Source organism: Phyllobates terribilis, unplaced genomic scaffold (assembly GCF_046119375.1).
Source record: "Phyllobates terribilis strain yellow unplaced genomic scaffold, ASM4611937v1 Scaffold_4__5_contigs__length_816908805, whole genome shotgun sequence".
NCBI lineage: Eukaryota > Metazoa > Chordata > Amphibia > Anura > Dendrobatidae > Phyllobates > Phyllobates terribilis.
Window position 1 is genome coordinate 305,989,041 of NW_027362764.1, and position 26,776 is coordinate 306,015,816.

Below are 26,776 nucleotides of genomic sequence, written 5' to 3' on the forward strand. Positions count from 1 at the left end.
ATAACAGCAGCTATCTGGTCAGTCTCACAATAAACTCAATTATTCCACGTTCTATCAAATCACGCAGGTGATGTTTAACGTCAATGTGTTTGGTTCTCACATTGATCGTCTCACTGCATGCAAGTTTAATGCATCCTTTGCTGTCTTCATTAATCACTGTCGATTGAGCTGATGGCTTACCAAGATTGCCTAATTGGTTTAACCAAATGACCTCTTGACTTGCGTGAGCTGCAAACACATTGTTGCCTTGTTGCCTGCAGAAGCAGACTGACACCTGTTTTCTGCTAGACCTAGAAATTAAACTTTCTCCAAGCTTGAACAAATCGTTGCTTGTCAATTTACCATCACTTAAGTCACCAGCCCAATCTGCATCCACAGACTGCGTTTTAGAACTCCTTTTGCATATATCCTTAAATTTATATCTTCAGTCTCCTTCAAATAACGAAAATCTCTTACTGCCATTCTAGTCTTTTTGGCGCAGTTTTTCCACATAGCTGCAGAGAATTCCAATTGTTGCTGCGATATCCGGTCTAGTCATAGTTGCTATATATAGAATTCCCCCACTCCCTGTCTGCATTTCTCATTGTTAGAAGCAAAATATATGTTACCTAAGTAAAATGGTTCCATTTTGGTTGATATACCATTGGCTTCTGACATTCCAAACAGATTCAGAATTTAAATTGATTTTTGCACTTTGGTTTAGAAGAAAGCTTCCATCTTCTTCTCTTTGGACCTGGATTACTAGATCGGTCACAGTTCCAAGGTCTTTAGTTTCAAAATGCTGATGCAGAATTTTAGTCATCTTTGCAATTTCTGTTTCCTCTTGATTAACCATAATCACATCGTCCACATAAGAGAATATACATCCACTTTCAGTCTGTACATTTTGTGTGTAAATACTGATCTGCTTGGCCTCTTAAATCCTTCTTCTATTAAGACTTTGCTCATTTTGTTGTTCCATGCTGATTGCTTAAGACCAGTGAGATTTTTGCAGTTTGCAGGCAAGTTTCTCTTCACCCTCAGGTGCAGTCATATACAAGTCCACTTCAATGTCACCATTTAAAAAAAGTAGTTTTAAAGTCCAAATGTCGGACAAACATCTTTAGTACAGCAGCTATATCCATTAGTGTCCTGAATATGGTCTGCTTGGTAACTGGAGAAAAAGTGGCATCATAATCTTCAACATATTTGAGAGAATTCCCTTTTGAGACTAATCTTGCTTTAAATCTGTGAACCTTGCCTTCAGAGTCATACTTGGTCTCAACCCCTTTACAACCCAAGGTGGTTTGCACGTTTATGACCAGGCCAATTTTTACAATTCTGACCACTGTCACTTTAGGAGGTAATTACTCTGGAACGCTTCAACGGATCCCCCTGATTCTGAGAATGTTTTTTCGTGACATATTGTACTTCATGATTGTGGTAAAATTTCTTCGATATCACTTGCGTTTATTTGTGAAAAAAACGGAAATTTGGCGAAAATTTTAGACCCAATTTTTTTTATTTTTGCAGGGGTAACAGGAAAAAATGGACCCCAAAATTTGTTGTGCAATTTCCCCTGGGCACGCAGATACCCCATATGTGGGGAAAAAACACTGTTTGGGTGCACGGCAGCGCTCGGAAGGGAGGGAGAACCATTTGACTTTATGATTGTAAAATTTGCTTGAATAATTAGCGGACGTCATGTTGCGTTTGGAGAGCCCCTGATGTGCCTAAACAGTGGAGCTCCCCCACAAGTGACTCCATTTTGGAAACTAGACCCCCCAAGGCACCTATCTAGATGCATAGTGAGCACTTGGAACCCCTAGGTGCTTCACAAATTGATTCGTAAAAATGAAAACTTTTTTTTTGCCACTTTTTCATTTTTATGAATCAATTTGTGAAGCACCAAATCTGCGTCAAATGGCATACTACTTCCACCAAGTGTCCTTTTTCTTCTCTCTGATACACCATTTTTTTCAGAGTTGTATGGTACAAGGGGTCTGAAACACTATTCCATTTTTCCTAAAAACACTTTGTTTCATTACTTGTATATTCAGTTCCATTATCTAAACGCGTAATTTTTGACAGTCTCCCAAATTTGTTATATACTTCAGCAAGATATATTTCAAGTTTCTCTGCAACTTCATTTTTGCTGTGATGCAGATAGACAACTGTACATCTTGAATAATCAATAAATGTGAGAAAATCTCTTTCCGAGAGTTTGAGTACTCATTGGACCACAAAACATCTGTGTGTTAAGTACAGAAGCTGTTCTGATTTTGTAGTACTATTCTTTGGAAAGGATTTTCTTGATATTTTCCCTCTAACCCCTTAATGACCGCTGTGAAAAGGTGCATCGGTGGTTCTTAAGGGGCCTTATTTTTCAGCGCTGCTTTTTTTTTTTTTTTAACAGGGCTGAGAAATAAGAATATAGCATCACCCACAGCTAAAATTCCCACTGGTGTCAGCTATAAATGACAGCTGACATCATGCGGTATCGGCCCTGGCCTGTTATGAAGCAGATTGGGGCCGATTAACCCATTAAATATAGATATCAATTGCAAACAGCGGTATATAAGTGGTTAAAAGTGGGTCACAAGACCCCCTTTGCTGATGAGAATCATGGGTGACCGAGGATTACTATGGTTCCTTTAAGTCATGTGATGGCCTGAGGATACGATGGACTGAGATCCAGCTATAAAGCTGGACCTCACAGGCAGAGTCAGTGACTCACTGAGAGTCTCATGCACTGCAGTGTATGTGACCAATGATCAAAATAAAAATTATACATGTTCCACAGTGAAATAAAATACGTAAAAAAAAATAAAAAAAAAAAAAAAAAAAAAAGAAAAGAAAAAGCCTCACACAAATTATAAAAAGCCGTTTTGCCACACAAAACGCAGCCTTTTTGACATACGAATTATGTGTACGGTTTTGGTTTATTTTTGTTATCATGGCATCCGGAAGGACCAGCTCTAGAAAATTGGCACATCACTTATTTCGTATGGCAAACAGCATAAAAAAAAAACACGCCAAAAATGATGCTTTTTCATCACACGGACTCACAAAAACATGAATAAAAATCAATCAAAAAGTGCCAAACCGTCCTACAAAAAACAAACCCTAATATGGCTCATTTGGCAAAAAAATAAAAAATAGTTTAAGCTCTCAGAAAAGGACGATGCAAAACATTGTTTTTAGTCCGTAAAAAACTGATATCTGGTATAGCTGTAATCGTACCGACCCGACAAAAATCAGTCTAATCACTTTTACTGCGGTGTAAAAAAATAATGACTACATTGATGTTTTTTGTTCATTATGTGTTTAAAAAATCTGAATAAAAAGATGAAAAAATTATGCGCCGCCAAAATGGTACCACAGAAATCTGCAACTTGCCCGCAAAAAATAAGCCCTCATACAGCTCTGTTTGTCAAAAAATAAAAAAAAGTTAGAGCTCATATTGAGATAGAAGGGATAGAAGAGATTAGAGATAGATCGATATCTGTTAGTGATGGGCGAGCACTAAAATGCTCGGGTGCTCGTTGCTCGGGTCGAGCACATTGGAATACTCGGGAGTGCAACCCGAGCAACGAGCCCAATGTAAGTCTATGGGAAACTCAAGCATTTTTTCAGGTGGCTCCCCCCGGCGGTCTGCAGAGGGCCTAAAAATTGCCCAAAAAGATGGGAACCGTACTCAAATGACATGGGGACAGCATGGGGAAGACCCCTGGAAGCATTTCTGACTCCCTGGTCACTGCTGTCAACAACGTTGTCAGAAGTATTACGCCACTTTTACGGATTCCCAATACAACATACTAAAACGAAACCAAAATGGATTTCCTGGGAAATATGTTAAGGGACATACTTTCCAGGGTAATGACATATACAAGGCAAAATAAAATAGCCAAAAACAAAAATATTCCTCCACACCTTGGGCTATGTTCACACGTAGCATTTTTGATGCGTTTTTGCACTCTTGCATTGTTTCAACCGTGACAAATGCATTCACCGGGAAATATCATTTTAACATTTTACAACCTTATTTGGCCATGTGGTGTGTGAGACATGATCAGACACATCCCATTTCATTTATGAAGGAGGGATTCTGAAAGTCACAAAGCCTATTTTTATAGGGGTATCAGGTGGCCTTTTCTATTCTTAAAGGACCAGCAGTTGGTACTCACTATTCTTAGAGAGCCATCAGCCGGCTATGCTTTGTTGTTCCCATTAGTAAAGAGTGGGTCTCCTATACTGTTATTGCGTATGCAGTGAGTGGCAGGGCTGTCCAAAATTTGGACGCACCCCAATACCCCTTTGAAGAGACTTAGAGGAGGGCCTCCTGAAAACAATGTTCCCATTATTAGGAAGTGGATCTCCCATACTGTTTGCCTATGCAGTGAATGCCAGGGTTGCCAAAAATTTGGAGGCACTCCAATGCCCCTTGGAAGAGGGCCTCATAAAAAAATGTTCCCATTAGAAAGGAGCGGGTCTCCTATACTTGTAATGCCCATGCACTAAGTGTATGGGCTGACAAAAATTTACACTTGGGGGTATACATGAACATACTGTATAAAAATTTTTTTTTACAGGCATCATAAACACCCTTTAAAAAAATTATGTGGGTGTTGCATCACAGATCACGATCAGCCTGGTGATATGGCGGAGGATGAGGATGAGGAGAGGGAGGAGGTCAAGAGCAAATAGCCAAAATCAGGAAGCGTATACCCATGTGTGGGTGTTAAAAGGTGCATGGGAATACACCTCACAAAAAAAGATACTGGATTTGAGTTTGTTACGCTGCTATCATTCATTCATTGTTCATTTTTATGAGTGTCAGCCTGTCAGAATTTTCAGTTGACAGGCAGATGCGCTTATCAGTTATAATTCCACCAGCGGCACTAAAAACCCGCTCTGATAAAACACTAGCGGCAGGGCAGGGCAGGCCAGAACCTCCAAGGCATAGAGGGACAGTTCATTCCACATATCCAGCTTGGATACCCAATAATTATAAGGCACAGAGGAATCACGGAAGACGTTGGTACGGTCGGCAAGGTACTCCCTCAGCATCTTCCCAAATTTTGCACTCCTTGTGAGAGTACCCAGCGCCACAGGGCCTGTGCGATGGGAGGGGCTAAGAATTCTCCGAGAAATTTGACAGCATTCCCCTGCCTCTGCTGGATTGGAGTTGTGTCTCTCTCACCTGTAGTCCTTGGTTGTCCAACGAACTGTGACCTCTAGTTCCTCAACAAGGACCTTCTCGTACTGCCCCTTTTTTGTAGACCTGTCTGCCTCAGGAATAAGAGCTATAAAGTTCTCCTTGTAGCGCAAGTCTAGAAGTGTCACCAACCAGTAATGACTGTCACCCAAAATTTTGAGAACGCGAAGGTCATGGGAAAGGCAGCCTAACAAACTCAGCCATGCGTGCCAGACTACTAAGATGCAAGACTTCCATGTCCTCCCCAAGAGGACGACAGACCATGCTCTTCTCCTCCTCAACCTCCTCTCTGTCCTCAGGCCATCCACGCTGAACAGACGGTATGACAGTTGAGCAGGTAGTACCGTCTATAGCGCATGAAACTAGCTCCTGTTCTTCCTTCTCCTCCTCTTCCTCATTGTCACTCAATCCACATTGAGATGAGATTAGGCTGGGCTATGTGTAATCACCCTGTATGGTTCCTTGCTCCAACTCATCGTACTTCGTCTGCAATGCATCCTCTTTGATTGTGAGCAGAGAGCGTTTCAGAAGACAGAAGCGGGATGGTGACGCAAATTATGGGGTCATCACTGCTCACCATCATGTTGTAGTCCTCAAAGTTTTGGAGGATGATACAAATGTGACATCCATGTCCACTCCTGAGGTCTTATGTGTGGAGTCTGAACTGAATACCAACGGCCTTGTTGATGCTGGTACTGAACAACTGCCCTCTTCAGCTCACAAATCCTTCCCAACATCTGCAGTGTAGAGTTCCATTGCGTGGGGACATCACACACCAGTCTGTGAGCCGGAAACTGCAAACGCTGCTGCTGAAACATGGCAAGGGCGGCGGAAGCTGTAGGTGACTTTCTAAAATGGGAACACAGGCGGCGTACTTTAACTAACAGATACGGCAGCTCCGGGAATAATTTGAGAAACCGTTGAACCACGAGGTTAAGCACATGAACCAGGCATAGTACGTGTATGAGCTTGCCTCGCCTCAGAGCCGCCACCAGGTTCCGACCATTGTCACACACGACCATGCCTGGCTGTAGGTTCAGCGGTATCAGCCACAGAACTGCCTGCTCCTTCAGAGCTGTCCACAACTCTTCAGCATTGTGCGGTTTGTCACCTAAGCATATTAACTTCAGCACAGCCTGTTGCCGCTTGGCCGAAGCAGTGCTGCAGTGCTCCCAGCTTGTGACTGATGTGGTCATTTTGGAGAAGGAGGCTGAAGAGGAGGACGCTGAGGAGGATGAAGTGCAGGAGCTGTAGACCGTGGGGGCAACCCTGATTGACCTAGGGCCCGCAATCCTTGGCGTCGGGAGGATGTGTTCCATTCCAAGGTCCGACGGGGTCCCGGCTTCCACTACGTTAACCCAGTGTGCCGTCAGCGAGATGTACCGTCTCTGCCCACAAGCACTTGTCAAAGTGTCTGTGGTTAGGTGGACTTTCCCAGTAACAGCGTTGAGAGCATGGCTAATGTTTGGGACATGTGCTAATGTAATGCTGGGATGGCACACCTGGAGAAATAGTGGCGGTTGGGGATCGAGTTCCGAGGGACGGGCGCCACCATCAGGTTGCGGAATACTTCAGTCTCCACGAGCCTAAAAGGTAACATTTCGAGCGCAAGCAGTCGTGAAATGTGGGAGTTTAGCAGTGTGGCCTGTGAGGTGTTGGCTGCGTATTTGTGCTTGCGTTCCAAGGACTGGGGTATAAACAACTGAATGCACTGGGACAAGGACGTGGACGTGTTTCCTGATGCTGCTAGTTGAGAGTGCAACGACAGGTGCAGGGCAGGAGGCATCTTCGCATGCACCATGGACAGGTGATTGGCTTGCATGCCCAACAGCGGAAGAAGCAGTGGTGCCACCTGCAGACACTGTTCCTGGACCCTGGGGCTCAGCCCACAAAGTCGGGTGCTTTGCTGCCATGTTCCTGATCATGCTGGTGATGGTCAGGCTGGTAGTTTTGCCACCCCTGCTGATGCTGGCCTGGTAGGTGGTGCAAATGGCCTTTTTGGAGTTATTGGCAGAGTCTTTAAAAAACAACCAGACTCAGGAAGACCAAACAGTTGTACTGGCAACTTCCTTTGTGTTGGTGTTACGGGGAACGGTTGCCAGCCTTCTGTCTGCGGCCACCACACTGCTTCTTCCTGCCTGTAGGGTGCTCTGCCTCCCTCCCTCTGTGTGCTGCTGTCCTCGCTCTGCATGTCCTCCCACCAGGTAGGGTCAGTTACTATATCATCCACACCTCGTCTTCCACTTCTGCACCCTGGTCCTCCTCCTGACTTTCTGGCAATTGTTTCTCATCGTCGTCCACCTCTTGTGACACTTTCCCACCGTCTCTTTCGTATACCAGTGGGTTCTCAAATATTTGGACATCGCAATCTACTCTTGCCCCGCATCAAGTGGACCGGGCGAGAGGCCTGAAGCTATAAATGGAAAAGTTTACAGCTCTTCGGAGTGTGAGGTGGTGGGAGGAAGGAGATTCAGGGTGAAGAATATGTGGTCCAGACTCACGGCTACCGAGACTTGACCACGTGGAAGACAGGGTGGTGGTGTCGGCGGCTAAGTGACTGGAAGCATTATCTGCTATCCAACCAATAACCTTCAATCAGAGCAAATCCCTACACTATAATAATATACACACATATATTATATATATATATATATATTTTATTTTATTATATTATATATATTTTATTATATTATATATATTTTATTATATTATATATATTTTATTATATTATATATATTTTATTATAATATATATATATATATATATATATATATATATATATATATATATATATATATATATATATTTATTATAATTTTACACATATACGTACAGACAGTACAGACCAAAAGTTTGGACACACCTCATTTAAAGAAAAGTTTGTATTTTCATGACTTTGAAAATTGTACATTCACACTGAAGGCATCAAAACTATGAATTATATAAGTAACAAAAAAGTGTGAAACAACTGAAAATATGTCTTATATTCTAGGTTCTTCAAATTAGCCACCTTTTGCTTTGATGACGTCTTTGCACACTCATGGCATTCTCTTGATGAGCTTCAAGAGGTAGTCACCGGAAATGGTCTTCCAACAATCTTGAAGGAGTTCCCAGAGATGCTTAGCACTTGTTGGCCCTTTTGCCTTCACTCTGCGGTCCAGCTCACCCCAGACCATCTCGATTGGGTTCAGGTCTGGTGACTGTGGAGGCCAAGTCATGTGGCGTAGTACCCCATCACTCTCCTTCTTGGTCAAATAGCCCTTACACAGCCTGGAGGTGTGTTTGGGGTCATTGTCCTGTTGAAAAATAAATGATGGTCCAACTAAAACGCAAACCGGATGGAATAGCATGCCGCTGCAAGATGCTGTCGTAGCCATGCTGATTCAGTATGCCTTCAATTTTGAATAAATCCCCAACCGTGTCACCAGAAAAGCACCCCCACACCATCACACCTCCTCCTCCATGCTTCATGGTGGGAACCAGGCATGTAGAGTCCATCCGTTCACCTTTTCTGCGTCGCACAAAGACACGGTGGTTGGAACCAAAGATCTCAAATTTGGACTCCTCAGACCACAGCACAGATTTCCACTGGTCTAATGTCCATTCCTTGTGTTCTTTAGCCCAAACAAGTCTCTTCTGCTTGTTGCCTGTCCTTAGCAGTTGTTTCCTAGCAGCTATTTTACCGTGAAGGCCTGCTGCACAAAGTCTCCTCTTAACAGTTGTTGAAGAGATGTGTCTGCTGCCAGAACTCTGTGTGGCATTGACCTGGTCTCTCATCTGAGCTGCTGTTAACCTGCGATTTCTGAGGCTGGTGACTCGGATAAACTTATCCTCAGAAGCAGAGGTGACTCTTGGTCTTCCTTTCCTGGGGCGGTCCTCATGAGAGCCAGTTTCTTTGTAGCGCTTGATGGTTTTTGCAACTGCACTTGGGGACACTTTCAAAGCTTGCCCAATTTTTCGGACTGACTGACCTTCATTTCTTAAAGTAATGATTGCCACTCGTTTTTCTTTACTTAGAATTTGTATTATGGCAAGAAAAAAGCAGCTAACAGTCTATTCAGTAGGACTATCAGCTGTGTATCCACCTGACTTCTGCACAGCACAACTGATGGTCCCAACCCCATTTATAAGCCAAGAAATCCCACTTATTAAACCTGACAGGGCACACCTGTGAAGTGAAAACCATTTCCGGTGACTACCTCTTGAAGCTCATCAAGAGAATGCCAAGAGTGTGCAAAGCAGTCATCAAAGCAAAAGGTGGCTACTTTGAAGAACCTAGAATATAAGACATATTTTCAGTTGTTTCACGCTTTTTTGTTAAGTATATAATTCCCCATGTGTTAATAGTTTTGATGCCTTCAGTGTGAATGTACAATTTTCAAGGTCATGAAAATACAGAAAAATCTTTAAATGAGAAGGTGTGTCCAAACTTTTGGTCTGTACTGTATATAATATACATTATATACAGTACAGACCAGAAGTTTGGACACACCTCCTCATTTAAAGATTTTCCTGTATTTTCATGACTTTGAAAATTGTACATTCACACTGAAGGCATCAAAACTATGAATTAACACATGTGGAATTATATACTTAACAAAAAAGTGTGAAACAACTGAAAATATGTCTTATATTCTAGGTTCTTCAAAGTAGCCACCTTTTGCTTTGATGACTGCTTTGCACACTCTTGGCATTCTCTTGATAAGCTTCAAGAGGTAGTCACCGGAAATGGTTTTCACTTCACAGGTGTGCCCTGTCAGGTTTAATAAGTGGGATTTCTTGCCTTATAAATGGGGTTGGGACCATCAATTGTGTTGTGCAGTAGTCAGGTGGATACACAGCTGATAGTCCTACTAAATAGACTGTTCGAATTTGTATTATGGCAAGAAAAAAGCAGCTAAGTAAAGAAAAATGAGTGGCCATCATTACTTTAAGAAATGAAGGTCAGTCAGTGCGAAAAATTGGGCAAACTTTGAAAGTGTCCCCAAGTGCAGTTGCAAAAACCATCAAGCACTACAAAGAAACTGGCTCACATAAGGACCGCCCCATGAAAGGAAGACCAAGAGTCACCTCTGCTTTTGAGGATAAGTTTATCCGAGTCACCAGCCTCAGAAATCGCAGGTTATCAGCAGCTCAGATTAGAGACCAGGTCAATGCCACACAGAGTTGTAGCAGCAGACACATCTCTACAACAACTGTTAAGAGGAGACTTTGTGCAGCTGGCCTCCATGGTAAAATAGCTGCTAGGAAACCACTGCTAAGGACAGGCAACAATCAGAAGAGACTCGTTTGGGCTAAAGAACACAAGGAATGGACATTAGACCAGTGGAAATCTGTGCTTTGGTCTGATGAGTCCAAATTTGAGATCTTTGGTTCCAACCACCGTGTCTTTGTGCAGCGCAGAAAAGGTGAATGGATGGACTCTACATGCCTGGTTCCCACCGAGAAGCATGGAGGAGGAGGTGTGATGGTGTGGGGGTTCTTTGCTGGTGACACTGTTGGGGATTTATTCAAAATTGAAGGCATACTGAACCAGCATGGCTACCACAGCATCTTGTAGCGGCATGCAATTCCATCCGGTTTGCGTTTAGTTGGACCATCATTTATTTTTCAACAGGACAAACCTCCAGGCTGTGTAAGGGCTAATTGACAAAGACTGAGAGTGATGGGGTGCTACTCCAGATGACCTGGCCTCCACAGTCACCAGACCTGAACCCAATCGAGATGGTTAGGGGTGAGCTGGACCACAGAGTGAAGGCAAAAGGGCCAACAAGTGCTAAGCATCTCTGGGAGCTCCTTCAAGATTGTTGGAAGACCATTTCCGGTGACTACCTCTTGAAGCTCATCAAGAGAATGCCAAGAGTGCGCAAAGCAGTCATCAAAGCAAAAGGTGGCTACTTTGAAGAACCTAGAATATAAGACATATTTTCAGTTGTTTCACACTTTTTTGTTAAGTATATAATTCCACATGTGTTAATTCATAGTTTTGATGCCTTCAGTGTGAATGTACAATTTTCATAGTCATGAAAATAGTGAAAAATCTTTAAATGAGAAGGTGTGTCCAAACTTTTGGTCTGTACTGTATATCTAGAATCGCTGTAATCCCACCGACCCGAAAAATAAATCCGCATTAACACTTATACCGCATGGTGAACCGCGCCAAAATAAAAATAAGGGCTATTCTTTTACTGCTCTCCATTTGTTAATTCTACCTCCCAAAAATCTGAATAAGGCTCGGCTCACATTTATCCTGCGCTCTCCGCTGAACATTTCCGTAGAGGTTTACGTCTAAATTTCAAAAATCGTAATTCAGACAAAACCCCCGACGGAACCCACTCACTTATAAGGCAGATGGAGTCACTTTGGACTGGTCTGTGTTCCGGCAGTGTCCCATCATTTCAGGAATCTTTTTAGCACACAAGTGAGGACAATCACAGATCTGTGCACGATGAAAAAGATGGATGCTACCAGTGCAAATGTTAAACGGACTCCAAAGTGCCAAATTTTGGACGATCAACAGAGGCCGCCACAGGCTGCTTCCACTTATAGGCAGGTTATCGGAAAACTAACAGTGAGCGTATGGTATATACACCTCCGATTCCAAAGCATGGAATATATGTATATACCTCCGAACGGTCACTGCTAATTCCACGATAGCCCCAGAAAAATTATTAGCTTCCAAAAAAAAAAAATTTATTTTTTTTATATACACTGCTCAAAAAAAATTAAGGGAACACTCAAATAACACATCCTAGATCTGAATGAATTAAATATTCTCATTGAATACTTTGTTCTGCACAAAGTTGAATGTGATGACCACAAAATCACACAAAAATCATCAATGGAAATCAAATGTATTAACCAATGGAGGCCTGGATTTGGAGTCACCCCCAAAATGTAAGTGGAAAAACACACTACAGGCTGATCCAACTTTGATGTATTGTCCTTAAAACAAGTCAAAATGAGGCTCCGGATCATGTGTGGCCTCCACGTGCCTGTATGACCTCCCTACAATGCCTGGGCATGCTCCTGTAGAGGTTGTGGATGGTCTCCAGTGGGATCTCCTCCCAGACCTGGACTAAAGCATCCGCCAACTCCTGGACAGTCTGTGGTGCAACGTGACGTTGGTGGATGGAGAGAGACATGATGTCCCAGATGTGCTCAATCGGATTCAGGTCTGGGGAACGGGCAGGCCAGTTAGCTTCAATGTCTTCATCTTACAGGAACTGCTGACACACTACAGCCACATGAGGTCTGGCATTGTCCTGCATTAGGAGGAACCCAGGCCCAACCGCACCAGCATATGGTCTCACAAGGGGTCTGAGGATTTCATCTCGGTATCTAATGGCTGTCAGGCTACCTCTGGCGAGCACATGGAGGGCTGTACGGCCCTTCAAAGAAATGCCACACCACACCATTACTGACCCACTGCCAAACTGGTCATGCTGAAGGATGTTGCAGACAGCAGATCACACTCCACGGCATCTCCAGACTCTGTCACGTCTGTCACATGTGCTCAGTGTGAACCTGCTATCATCTGTGAAGAGCACAGGGTGCCAGTGGCGATTTTGCCAATCCTGGTGTTCTGTGGCAAATGCCAAGCGTCCTGCACAGTGTTGGGCTGTGAGCACAACCCCCATCTGTGGACGTCAGGCCCTCATAGAGTCAGTTTCTAACCGTTTGTGTAGACACATGTGACGCACCCCCTGGGACATATTCCTTTTTGAGGGGAATACCCGGCACCGGATCAGATGGGGGGTTGTAGTCTCCGAGCGGCTGTGACCCGGCCCCGTGCCCAGGGCGTCAAGCTCAGTGTTATGTGGCAGTCCTACGGATGTTATTAAGAGTTCTTTTGTGTCGACTACGCCACCCGTTGTGATGCGGTCACTGTGGCCGCCGCTGCAGCAGGGTCCGCTGAGGCTGATGATGCAGGTGCAGCTTGTGATGATAACCCCCAACGGGAGGGGTATAGCCTCAGGGGGGACAGGTGCAGAGGATGGGGGTTGTGGTGGTGCAGTGCAGACGGCAGTGAAGACAGAGTCGGGTTGTGCAGTTAAGGGTGTTTACTTACTGCAGATGTTGTACTGGTCACTCCAGCTCCGAGTGACCACCCGAGCCGTGCTGCGTCCACCAGGTCCTGGATCCAGCCAACCCCCAAACAAGTCCGGAGCGTGGCCCTGAGCTCTCCTTCTGTCCCGTTCTCTGGCCGTCCCCACCAGTGATCCACCTAGGTCCAGCTCCCTCGGGCCTTCTGTTGGGACACCCTTGGCCTTGGGTTCCCTGACCCTTCATGTGGTGTGCCTTCGGGGTGGATGTAGTGGGTGACCGTGGCAAACGCTGCCCACGGTCTCCGGTCTCTGGCTGGGGAATGTTTTTACCCCCACCAGCTTGGGTTCCGGTACCCTGATGCCGACTCTTCACCCGGGGTTTTAATTTGGGATCTTAGAGTCCTGTTCTTCTGTGCCTCTGGGTCTCTCTCTCTCCTCTCTCACTCTGGGTCTTTCCTTCTCCTCTGCTCCTGACTTGTTCTCTGTATCTGACCCTGTTCTTAGTTGGTGCCCACCTTATATACACCCTCTATGTGTGAGCTCAGGTGACCAGCACCCAATGAGCTCCTAACTTTACCCAGGCTGCTCCCCCTATCTGCCCCTACACTACTTGGGATGTTCCACCCCCCTCCCACTCCAGCCAGGAACAGACTCGGTCGTACCTGCACATTTCTAAGTGGGAGTACCGTCGGTCTGCTCCTCGGAAATGGGATGTGTGTAGTGCATGCAGCCTACCGAGCTCAGATCCACACTCCATCCTTACCCGGGAGTGGAATATCACACCTCTGGGTTGAGGTGCAATACCCCTGTAGCAGCCGAATCCTCAGGGTGCTACACATGCACATTTGTGGCCTGCTAGAGATCATTTTGCAGGGCTCTGGCAGTGCACCTCCTATTCCTCCTTGCACAAAGGCGGAGGTAGCGGTCCTGCTGCTGGGTTGTTGCCCTCCTATGGCCCCAACCACGTCTCCTGGTGTACTGGTCTGTCTCCTGGTAGCGCCTCCAGCCTCTGGACACTACGCTGACAGACACAGCAAACCTTCTTGCCACAGCTCGCATTGATGTGCCATCCTGGATGAGCTGCACTATCTGAGCAACTTCTGTGGGTTGTAGAGTCCGTCTCATGCTACCACGAGTGTGAAAGCACAACGAACATTCAAAAGTGACCAAAACATCAGCCAGAAAGCATTGGTACTGAGATGTGGTCTGTGGTCCCCACCTGCAGAACCACTCCTTTATTGAGGGTGTCTTGATAATTGCCAATAATTTCCATCTATTGTCTATTCCATTTGCACAACAGCATGTGAAATTGATTGTCAATCAGTGTTGTTTCCTAAGTGGACAGTTTGATTTCACAGAAGTTTGATTTACTTGGAGTTATATTCTGTTGCATAAGTGTTCCCTTTATTTTTTTGAGCAGTGTATATACAGGCTGACTGGAGGCCTGTTTTTTTGTTCTGGTAGCATATGGTGTGGTTTACAGTACAAAAGGAACAGAACTATTACATTTTATATTTAATCCAGAATGATAGCCAGTGTTTTTAAAAAAATATACAAAAGTTTTTACAAAGGGAACAAAATCAATACAGAATATACAATTACATAAAATAAAAGGATAAACCAAGGAAACTTACTAAACCCGTCATCACAGCAATGGCTTCAGATTTATGGAGGGAGGAACTCCAGGAAAATGGACAGCACCCACAGTTAACTGTGCCTCCAAGTACTGACGACACCCAAAAGCTGGCATTTGCCTTTTATTGACTCCTAAGTTACACTTACACTCCTCCCCTTGATGACTCCATACAGGGTTGGACATGGGATGTGGCGTCAGTTTCAGAAAATTATGAGATTTCCTACATTGACTATTTTTGCTCCAGAGTCACATGTACTCGATATAGACGTCTTTTTTTATCATGATTTTAGCTTTACTTCGAGACCAAATATGACAGGTGTAGCCTAGTCCATCAGCTCTGTATTCAATTGAAAGGATTCCGGTCATCGCTCAGCATCTTGAAACAATGCTTTGCATTCACTACTTCATCATATTTTTGAAAATATGATTTTCCTATAGATTGGATGGACAGTTCTTGCAAACCTCCCTTATTAATTTTCTAGTAAGCAGACAAAGAGAATCCCAGATCTGTAAGTTTTTAAAACTCTGATCTACGTCGTAAATCTACTCCATATTCCTGAAGCAGGGCCTCACATCTATTAATTATCAAGCATTTCTGTGGTTACCCAATTCTGAAGGGGGGGGGTTCAGCCACACAGTGTATAGTGCAAGCTCTTTTCTCTCATCTTTTATCATGGATTTTAATTTTTTCCATGACTAGCTGCATCAAAAACCCAGCTATCGCTCATTGTGGGAAAATAGCAATGGAAACATACGCAGCCTCAGCGCATAGCGTGATGAGAGTTGTAAATACAGTCCTGAAGTGTACCTTAGTGAAACTGCAGTTAATTGGAGTTTATGGTCAGAAAACCATCATTTGGTAGAAATGGCTGAGAGGAAAAAAAAAAACACAAAAGTTTTTTTTCTTAAGGCTGCTTCTTTCATGATCATCTTAAAGTGATATAAAGATCTCAAAGAGCAGACTGAGAAGATTTATATCCCTATTGTTATAGGTAGTGTGCAAATTGTTGCAAGCATATTTCACCAGTAATAATATAAGGATGTCATTTGTCACTTGTGTACTGCACCCTCAGCTCGCATAGGACAAAATACATTTGGTTGGCGCCCTGTCTATCAGAAGCTTCCATTAAAAAAAGGTATTTAGCTAATGGTTTTCATTGAGACTACTCAAAACACAACATTGGCTTAATACATTTACATGGAGCTAAAGAAACTTGACAATGACCAATAGAACATTACCAGAATGGCATTTCTGCTGCAGACTTCACAGTAAAAATTTTGCAGCGAGATTCGAAATAGTAATTATTAGTTGGATAGTGCGCCGAAAATACATTACAATTGGTAAAATCTGTAGCAACATGCACAGCATCACATTGAAATGCTGCAACTTTTAATTCCTCAGTGTCAGTTCCGCTGTAAATATTCTCTGCAGCACATGTATGGGATTTCTTAAAATTCCCATAGACCGCACTGATGCTGTAAAATCTAAACTCAGATTTTCTTGTAAATCCATAAAGTTAAAAAGGAATTTCCGGCTTAAAAAAAAAAAAAAAAAAAATGGAACGCAACTTGCAAGTGGACTTGAGATCAGAAAGGTTGTTTAATATTTAGCCACCCACACTGGCCCCTAGGAGCATTTTAAGTATCGGTACTCGACTGAGGCCATTAGTCACAGCTGGTCAGCCAGCCCTCTTTACAGAAAGGGGACTGGCTTATCCACTTTAATGAGCTGATTTATAGACATAATAGCTGGCTTGGCCATTAAAATAAGTAGTCAACCAGCCTCATTCACACACAGCACTAACCACATCCTAGCACAAGAAACTCTCGTCTGTCAAGCAGAAACTAGAAGATGTTACCCCCCTGGAAGCAGAAGTAAAAAAAAAAAGATTTTGGTCCTTTTATATGCAAGCACTGTACTACTTATATTAGAAGTTAAAACTTTAGTAAATTTGGTCATTGTATACTCTAAAAAGTCCATAGCCCTTCCATCGAGTCTTAATCCTGTGACATAGGAAGAAAGGAGTTTCACCAGGTCACCTGAGCATAGACGTTTCTGAAGCACGGATGCGATGAACCATTCGCAATAATTCCATAAATTGTAGAAAGAAGGGGGTCCAGCTTCATAAATAGTTCCAAAAATTTATTTTATTGTAGAAAAAATATATTGACAAAGAACGCATCTTTGGCGTTCGAAACGCGTTGCCCTGGCTATACACCATGACTATGGAATCTGAATTTTAATATATTTTTTCTACAATAAAATAAATTTTTGGAACTATTTATAAAGCTGGACCCCCTTCTTTCTACATTTTACTTAATCCTGTGAGCATCTGTCACCACCTACCAGCTTTTGGTCCAATACATTATTGTGCAACAGTGTTGACTGTGCAGTATGAATAATGTTCAACTTGCAACATAAGTAGAAGGCGAGTGCAAGATTGAGTGAGTGGGAATAGATTAACTAATTTTATTTGCAAACACGTCAAGTGTCGTAAAGAGTGCGACATACGTTATGTTTATAGATTACATCTCCAATCACATATGATAAGTACTTTACACTTTTATACAATTTTATTTATTTTTATAAAATTAATAGCTATTATATTAAGAAATAAATTATGTTCTAGACTATAAAGTCTGGATTTGTTAATATTTGCCAAAATGTGTCCATATATATTTATTGTTATTATGTCTAAACCGTACCTTCCACAATCTTTTCTTCATCTGGATCAAAACTGACATCAGGCGTGTCTACACGAATGATAGATTTGCTCAGCAGTCTGAAGGCTTCTTTCACATGTTTTGGTTGAACCTGAAGTTAATCAAAAATTTTAATACTGTCCCATTTCAGTAAAAAGAGCACACAGAGTTATCGTCTTCTAAGTCAGATAGCAGCTACCATATAATTTAGACTTGGCAAGACTAGTTACCTCATCAGAACAGTGCATACGAGCCATGCTTTCAGATAATCTGATCAAACTTTCAAGCTGCCGGACTGTAATTCTCCATGCAGATTTTGTGACACCACTACCATCACGCTGTCTGAGGCGACGGTATTGTTCAACAATGAACTCTTCGGCTTCCTTAATGATCTTTAGATTGAAAAAAAAGATCTTCAGCATAAATCTGAATAAAAGTCAATTTAAACAACATTATAAATAGCTACACATAGATGGCGAATCTGGCAAAAGGTGAGATACAGTGGAATGTAAAAGTTTTGGCACCCCTAGTCAAAATTACTGTTATTGTGAACAGTTAAGCAAGTTGAAGATTAAATGATCTCTAAAAGGCCTAAAGTTAAAGATGACACATTTCCTTTGTATTTTAGGCAAAACAATATATACAATGCTCAAAAAAATAAAGGTTACACTTAAACAATAGAATATAACTCCAAGTAAATCAAACTTCTGTGAAATCAAACTGTCCACTTAGGAAGCAACACTGATTGACAATCAATTTCACATGCTGTTGTGCAAATGGAATAGACAATAGATGGAAATTATTGGCAATTATCAAGACACCCTCAATAAAGGAGTGGTTCTGCAGGTGGGGACCACAGACCACATCTCAGTACCAATGCTTTCTGGCTGATGTTTTGGTCACTTTTGAATGTTGGTTGTGCTTTCACACTCGTGGTAGCATGAGACGGACTCTACAACCCACAGAAGTTGCTCAGATAGTGCAGCTCATCCAGGATAGCACATCAATGTGAGCTGTGGCAAGAAGGTTTGCTGTGTCTGTCAGTGTAGTGTCCAGAGGCTGGAGGCGCTACCAGGAGACAGGCCAGTACACCAGGAGACGTGGTTGGGGCCGTAGGAGGGCAACAACCCAGCAGCAGGACCGCTATCTCCGCCTTTGTGCAAGGAGGAACAGGAGGAGCACTGCCAGAGCCCTGAAAAATGACCTCCAGCTGGCCACAAATGTGCATGTGTCTGCAAAAATGGTTAGAAACCGACTCCATGAGGGTGGTGTGAGGGCCCAACGTCCACAAATGGGGGTTGTGCTCACAGCCCAACACCGTGCAGGACGCTTGGCATTTGCCACTGATCACCAGGATTGGCAAAGTCGCCACTGGCACCCTGTGCTCTTCATAGATGAAAGCAGGGTCACACTAAGCACATGTGACAGACATGACAGAGTCTGGAGATGCTGTGAAGAGCGATCTGCTGCCTGCAACATCCTTCAGCATGACCGGTTTAGCAGTGGGTCAGTAATGGTGTGGGGTGGCATTTCTTTGGAGGGCCACACAGCCCTCCATGTGCTCGCCAGAGGGAGCTTGACTGCTATTAAGTACCGAGATGAGATCCTCAGACCTTGTGAGACGATATGCTGGTGTAGTTGGCCCTGGGTTCCTCCTAATGCTGGACAATGCCAGACCTCATGTGGCTGGAGTGTGTCAGCAGTACCTGCAAGATGAAGGCATTGAAGCTATGGACTGGCCCGCCCATTCCCCAGACCTGAATCCGATTGAGAATATGTGACATCATGTCTCGCTGCATCCACCAACGTCACCACAGACTGTCCTGGAGTTGGCAGATGCTTTAGTCCAGGTCTGGGAGGAGATCCCACAGGAGACAATCCGCAACCTCATCAGGAGCATGCCCAGGAGTTGTAGGGAGGTCATACAGGCACGTGGAGGCCACACACAATACTGAGCCTCATTTTGACTTGTTTTAAGGACATTACATCAAAGCTGGATCAACCTGTAGTGTGTTTTTCCACTTTAATTTTGGGGGTGACTCCAAATCCAGGCCTCCATTGGTTAATACATTTGATTTCCATTGATTATTTTTGTGTGATTTTGTGGTCAGCACATTCAACTTTGTACAGAACAAAGTATTCAATGAGAATATTTCATTCATTCAGATCTAGGATGTATTATTTGAGTGTTCCCTTTATTTTTTTGAGCAGTGTAATATGAGGTTCACTTTTTGTATTGAAGAACTGAAATAAATTAACTTTTTGATAATATTCTAATTTAGTGAGAAGTACTTGTAAAAGATTACCATGTTACATATTGCTATGCAGTTTAACAGACACGCCGATTGATGCACTAGATACAAACCTAAATACCAACCTTAAACTAGAATATTAAAGATCTGACTAGTTGGCAAGAGAAGAAAGGAACACTGGTAGGACTCCACAGATGGTGCATTGCAATCACCATTGCAATCAAAGCAACAGATACAAGGTCAAGGCATGTTTCAGATGCTACAAACATGTACACTTAAAAGAAAATCTTCAATATATAAAGCAGATACAACCAAACTCCGTTACATAACAAAGGCATTCAACAAGAAAATAAAAATAAAACCACCTGTATGTTGCACACACCATGCAGTCAATGGATCTGAACCCTGAATCTTAGCAAGGCATATCTGAGCTCTCAGAGGAAATGAATATCCAATAAATGGATAAAGACTACAGAGGAAAAAAAATCTAAAAAATCTAATGCAAAACATCCAAGGATGTTGGCATTCACACAGATGTAAAAAGTTAGCCCGAGAACCAAAACATTCATGTTAAGTTCCATTTTATGCGGGAAGCTTCAAGAACAATGACTTCTGGACCAACAGACAGGGCCTCCATCAGAGCTATTACTGATCTTGCGTATAGGGCTCGGTCCGGGCCCAAGGGGAAGAATTCAGCCATAACTCAGTAACTGAACTCAAAAGCACATTCAGCAGACATATATTGTCGTGCAGGACCCGCTTCCTGCGCAGCAATAGGAGCCACCAGCCAATCAGTGACCGGTAGATGATAGCTGCGCGCACGGCATAGGACATCACTGTCCCGTGCCTCAAATTGTGGAGAAAAGGATGCCCCTGTACCGTGGCAAGGTAAGGAAAAACTTTTTTGTACCAAAATCTGCAATATTGGGAGATGGAGTGCAGGATGGAGCCTTAATAGGGGGAGGGCAGGATGGAGACAGATAAGGGGGGAGGGCAGGATGGACACAGATAAGGGGGGAGGGCAGGATGGACACAGATAAGGGGGGGAGGGCAGGATGGACACAGATAAGGGGGGGGCAGGATGGAGACAGATAAGGGGGGGGCAGGATGGAGACAGATAAGGGGGGGGCAGGATGGAGACAGATAAGGGGGGGGGCAGGATGGAGACAGATAAGGGGGGGGCAGGATGGAGACAGATAAGGGGGGGCGGCAGGATGGAGACATAAGGGGGGGCAGGATGGAGACATAAGGGGGGGCAGGATGGAGACATAAGGGGGGGGCAGGATGGAGACATAAGGGGGGGGCAGGATGGAGACAGATAAGGGGGGGGGCAGGATGGAGACAGATAAGGGGGGAGCAGGATGGAGACAGATAAGGGGGGAGCAGGATGGAGACAGATAAGGGGGGAGCAGGATGGAGACAGATAAGGGGGGAGCAGGATGGAGACATATGGGGGGGCAGGATGGGAGGACATATTGAGAAGCACGATGGAGACACATGGGGGCCAGGATGCAGGACATTACTACTGTAGGGGCTAATTAAGGGATATTATTACTACTGTGATGCATTTTATTCTTGATACTGTTTTCAGTGGGGGGTCCTGTTACTGTGCAGGGCGACACTGCCACTTTTTTCTTTCATCTGGCATAGTGTAGAAGTTGGGAAAAATTGGGGAATATGTTCTAGATAACTTATTTTTTGCAGAGATGAGTCCTGGTTGAAAGAAGTGATGGCAGTATGCACTGGATGAAAAAGCAAAGCGAAGAGGAGTATCTTCAACTAGAGATGAGCGAATATTTGAATGTTCGGTTCGGATTATGATTGCCAATTCTGCAATATTCGCCGACTTAGTCATCAAATATTTGCGAACATATCCGAACGCCATTGGATTCAATGGGGAGAGGGGAACCAAACGCATACACAACACCTTCAAACGGGTCCAAAACATTTCAAATTAGGGGCAGACACCAGGAAAGTGGCACAGCAGCAATCAGCCATGGGCTATGCATGATGTATCAGGGTCTGGGCCAGCATTTGAATTGAACTTCAAATTAAGATGAGGTGGGTGAGGGATCGGTGTCGGTCTGTTGTGCTGGGAGCCCTGATACCACAAGCAAAAGCTCAACCTGCTTTTCTGCTTAGCCAAACTCAGATGGCAGAAAAATCAGTTTCATAAATTAGCATTGGTACAAAAATGTAAGGATAGTAACACGGGTAGTTGACTGAAAGTAAGTGGAGGCCTGCCGGTCTGGGAGGCCTACTGCTACAGGCAACATACATGTAGGAGACCCAACCAGGAGTCTCCCCGTTTCCAAATATTAAAGGCCAACACCACCGAAGTGGCATCAATTTTACCAGAATAGAAATGCTAGAATTAAGACTGACACCTCTTCCGCTATAGACAACCCAGCAGATGGAGCCCCAATCAGGAGTGTTCACATTTCCAAAAACTAGTGTTAACATCTGCAGCAGCAACAGCAGGCACAGAAGCCACACTGAAGATATCACAGACTGCAATTACGCAAGATCAATGCAGAACACTAAATACTAGAACATCGCCTAGTCTGTACAGTCTACGATTGGGGTGCAAAAGTCCTTGGAGATCCATGACTTGTTCATCTTGATGAAAGTTAGGTGGTCTACACTTTCAGGAGACAGCCAGCAGCACTTATCCATCAGGACACCACCAGCAGTGCTGAAGACACATTCTGAGAGAACGCTGGCTGCCGGGCATAATAAAACCTCCAAGTCATGACAAGCGAGCTTAGGCCACTCATCCATTTTTGAAGACCAAAATGTCCAAGGGTCCAAACCCTCCCTAATGGTATTGATATGGAGCTCTAGATACTTCTGCACCATCCTCTCCAGTCATTCACCACATGTCCTTGTACTCTGTTGAGCTGGTGTAAAAAAATGTTTGAAAGAACTCTCAGAAATTGTTTCTGCTACTTACGCTGCTGCTGCTGATGTTTTGGCGTTGACGAATTGATGTGCCAGAGGTTGGAAATCTAAAGCTGCAATGCACACCGTGTGCCTCACTGCTGTCTTGGGGAAAACCTCTCATAAGGTTGTGTAAAAGCGTGTTTCAATATTCCAGTATTCGCGTGTCCCATTCCAGGGCGGGAACAGAGTAGCAACCCAGTAGTCAGCATTATTTTGAATCGTAACTATACGGGTATCATGTTGCAGATGATTGCAGTAATCCACCCTCCCTTGGCACCCACCTGTGTGTTGACAGTCTGGAACATTGAGACATTCTTATGCCTTCTGCATACTCCTCTTCCTCTGGGACCACCTCCTCCCGCAGGCCATTCAAAGTCTGCGCTAGCATGTAGATGACCAGAATAGTGATGCTGCTGATGGAATAGTTTTTTTTTTTTTTTTAGTTGCACCCTTCTGCACAGTTTGAATTGGCTGAGGTCCTCAATTTCTGTGCTTTCTGCAGCAGCTCATCCAGGATAGTGGGGGAGAAATATACCACCAGGTTGAGGATGTGAGCCATACAAGGCACGTGTGTAAGCATGCCTCGGCATAGGGCCACCACCAGGTTTGCACCATTATTGCACATGGCCTTCCCTGGCTCCAGGTTCAGCGGAGACAGCCATTTCTCAAACTCAGCCTGGAGAGCTGTCCACAACTCCTCAGCTGTATGACTGCGATCTCCAAGGCATATTAAATTTTAACACTGCCTGATTGCGGTGAGCCCTGGTTGCGCAGTACAGAAGTGGTGTGCATTAGTTCTGCACTGTTGGAAAGCGTGTCACATTAAGACAGATATAACAACAACTTGTATATTGGAAATAGATAGGTCCAAAAAACAAGAAACTGAGCTTGCAAAATCATAAAATTTAACTTTTATTGAAATAAAATTGCAACACTAAAAAGTTTAGCTAAAAGAATACACCAGTATACTTCATGTAATAGGTATCGTCACAAAATGACATTCAGGAGCGGTAGGTCGTCCCGCACGTACATTCATCAGCTGTCCATTAGCTCACCAGGTAATGAATACTATGGCTCTATACGCTTCACACACAATTTAGAGTTTATTTCTTTGCTATTTTAGCCCACTTATGCCAATGTAGATAACATAGGATTGCTTTTGCAACTATAAAAACAGTGATATGGTATAGTGTAGCTATCTTTCATAAATATCTGCATACCATTATTTATGCCTGGTGTTGCATTTTTTGAATAGTATTTTGAATGTCATTTTGTGACGATACCTATTACATGAAGTATACTCGTGTATTCTTTTAGCTACACTTTTTAGTGTTGTAATTTTATTTCAATAAAAGTTAAATTTTATGATTTTGCAATCTCATTTTCTTGTTTTTTGGACCTATTTCCAATATACAAGTTGTTTTTATATCATATGTTTGGAGTTATATGTGATCACTATTATTATTCATATGGGATACCATTGTGGGACTTGTGAAAGTTATCATTAAGACAGATGTTGAGGGCGCAGGTGGAGTTCCTAGAGGAGATGGAGGAGACCGAAGCAGTGGAGGAAGTGTGAAATACATAGGTTTGTTCTGCAAGCCTTGGGGATTCCAAGACTTGTGGAGCAGCCCCTTCCCTGTCTGCCCCCACAGCCTCCAGCGTTATCCAAGGCCTAGTCAGTGAGCTGTAACACTCTTGGCCATGCTTACTCATCCAGGTGTCTGTGGTGAAATGCACCCTGGCAGACAGATTTAGTCAAGGAACAGGTAATGTGGTCTTTAACAAGCTGGTGTAGCGCAGGCACAGCTGTCTTAGAGAAGTGGTTAAATGCAAGTAAAGTTCAGAAACAAGCACTACGCATACAGCTCATACCTCTTTCCGGAGTCTTGGACTGAGTCAGCAGCATGGCTACCTCTGGTTACAGGTGCAGCACCAAAGCAATAGTGCTCATGAATGAAGCAACATAGAGATGAACAGGTGGCACACTGAGGTAAAATTCTAATGCTTTATTCATGAAATCTTTAAAAACAAGGATGCGGGGCAGCGGGTCATGGATCAGACGTTAGGACGATGGCCGTTTCCTGTGACAAACAAGCTTCCACCGGTACAGGTATGACCAGTTTTAAAGATTGCATGAATAAAGCAGAAGAGTTTACCTTACACAGTGCGTCTTAGAGAAGTAATGGTGACTGGGCAACTGGTACTGCGGGACTGCGACGGCCATTAGCTTTCGGAAACTGTTTATCTACCAGGCGGAAAGGCAGCATTTCTGTGGCAAACAGACTGGAGATGGTGGAGTTCAACCTCTTAGCTTTCTCATGTGTAGAATGAAACAATCTTTTACGTGACCACAACTGCGGGGCCGAGGGCTGGCTGCAGTACTGAGAGAGTGTGGAATAGGGTGAACCGGACAAACTGCTGGACAGTGAGTGAGGAGCAGGCGGAGATGTTACGGTGGATTGAGAAAGATGTGGTGTGCTCTGTGAAACAAAAACAGCAGTCATGTCTGACTCCATTACAGTTGACAGGCTCTCACTCAGCCTGACTGGAGTTGGTAAAAAACCAAAAGGTTCTGTGGTCAGAGACCTGCGTGACAATACTTGGCAAGGCAACAGAGGAGGAAGAAGCAGCATAACTGGTTGATGGGGCGGCTGATGGTAGTTGAGGTCCCCATTTTATCCCAGTGAGATTGACAGAGTAACGCATGTTGATTGCGCATGTGAAGGTTTATGCATGTAGTAATCAAATTATTGCACTTTTTCCCTCTACTGAGCTTTTTCTTGCAGAGTTAGCCGATAATGTGAATTGGCTTATCCTTTGCAGTGTCAAAAAAAGCCCAAGCTAGGCGACCCTTACTGCGCCTGCGAGCCGCAGACCAGAAACTGCTGCTGGCCACTGCCACAATTGTGGCTAAGGATGCAGTGCTCGTCGTGGTTGCATCACTCTGTCTGCGCTGTAGGGCGCAACATAACCTCCTAGTCTTCCTCCTCCTCCACCTTCTTAGATGAGCTACTCAACTGTGTGACTATGGGTTCACACCAAGTGGGATCTACAACCTCATCATCCAGTGTGTTATCCCATTCCTCAGCCTGAGACACCCCCTTCTCCTCTTCTTGCCCTGACAACACAGTACAGTCTGCATGACCCTCAGGTATCCGAGTCTCATCCGGCTCACCTCACGCCGTGGATTAACGTCTGGTAATGAGGGTCAGGAAGCTGCTCGGACTCTATTTTGTCCTGCCCCGAAACCAACCTAAAAAAATTTGGGGCATCGGTGCAGATGCTTTTCTCCTCTTGACTCCGTGAATGTTTGGAGTACACTTCTGATGCCTATGGCATAGAATGCATGAACAGTTCTGCCGACACACCCATCTGTAGTTCCTTACAGTCAGTTGGGAAGTTGGACAGTTGCGACGCGGGGGAAGCAAGGGTAATTGGGGTGCCACCTTTGTGAACTGTACTGTGTGTGATGTTGAGATGGACTAATAGGAGGAGTGGCCACTTGAAGCAGCGCTTGCCATCCACTGGACCACATGCTCTTTCTGGCCCTCATCAACAAGGCGTACCACTGTGCGGCTGCCAAAGAAAGGGAGTAGAGTAAGCCCGTCTACTAACAGAAGTTGTCAGTGGTCTTTGGATAAGACGTGATGGTGTTGGTTCACTAGCTTTCCTTCACAGGCTTTTCCTTCACAGGCTTTTCCTTCACAGGCCTTTCCTCACAAAGACACAATAGTACACAGCATTCTCTATCCTTCATGGAGATGGATGGAGGGAGGGGAGGGTTTGATGAGGGAGATGATCCCTGTGACACACAATTCCTTCCAGTCCTCATCTTCCTGCCTGATAATACTCTGCACTGTTAGTTCAGGGAGTTTATCTGACCTGTGCTTAGTTTCTCTCCTGATCAGAATCCTGTTCAGTTGTCTTCTGTCAGATCCAGTTAACACATCACTTGTCTCTTTGGCCTCAGCCACACTACAGCAACAAGATCCCC

General features: G+C 44.1%; 1 protein-coding gene across 1 annotated transcript in view; it reads right to left on the reverse strand.

The window, feature by feature from the left end:
* LOC141264330 (maternal DNA replication licensing factor mcm6) overlaps positions 1-26,776 on the reverse strand; it is a 467,762-nt gene that overhangs the window by 71,423 nt on the left and 369,563 nt on the right. Inside the window, exons 13-14 of the mRNA XM_073676620.1 lie at positions 17,815-17,976; positions 17,588-17,696 (exon numbers count right to left, since the gene is read on the reverse strand). Of these exons, the coding sequence (XP_073532721.1) occupies positions 17,588-17,696; positions 17,815-17,976 (271 nt within the window). The remainder of the gene's footprint in view (positions 1-17,587; positions 17,697-17,814; positions 17,977-26,776) is intronic.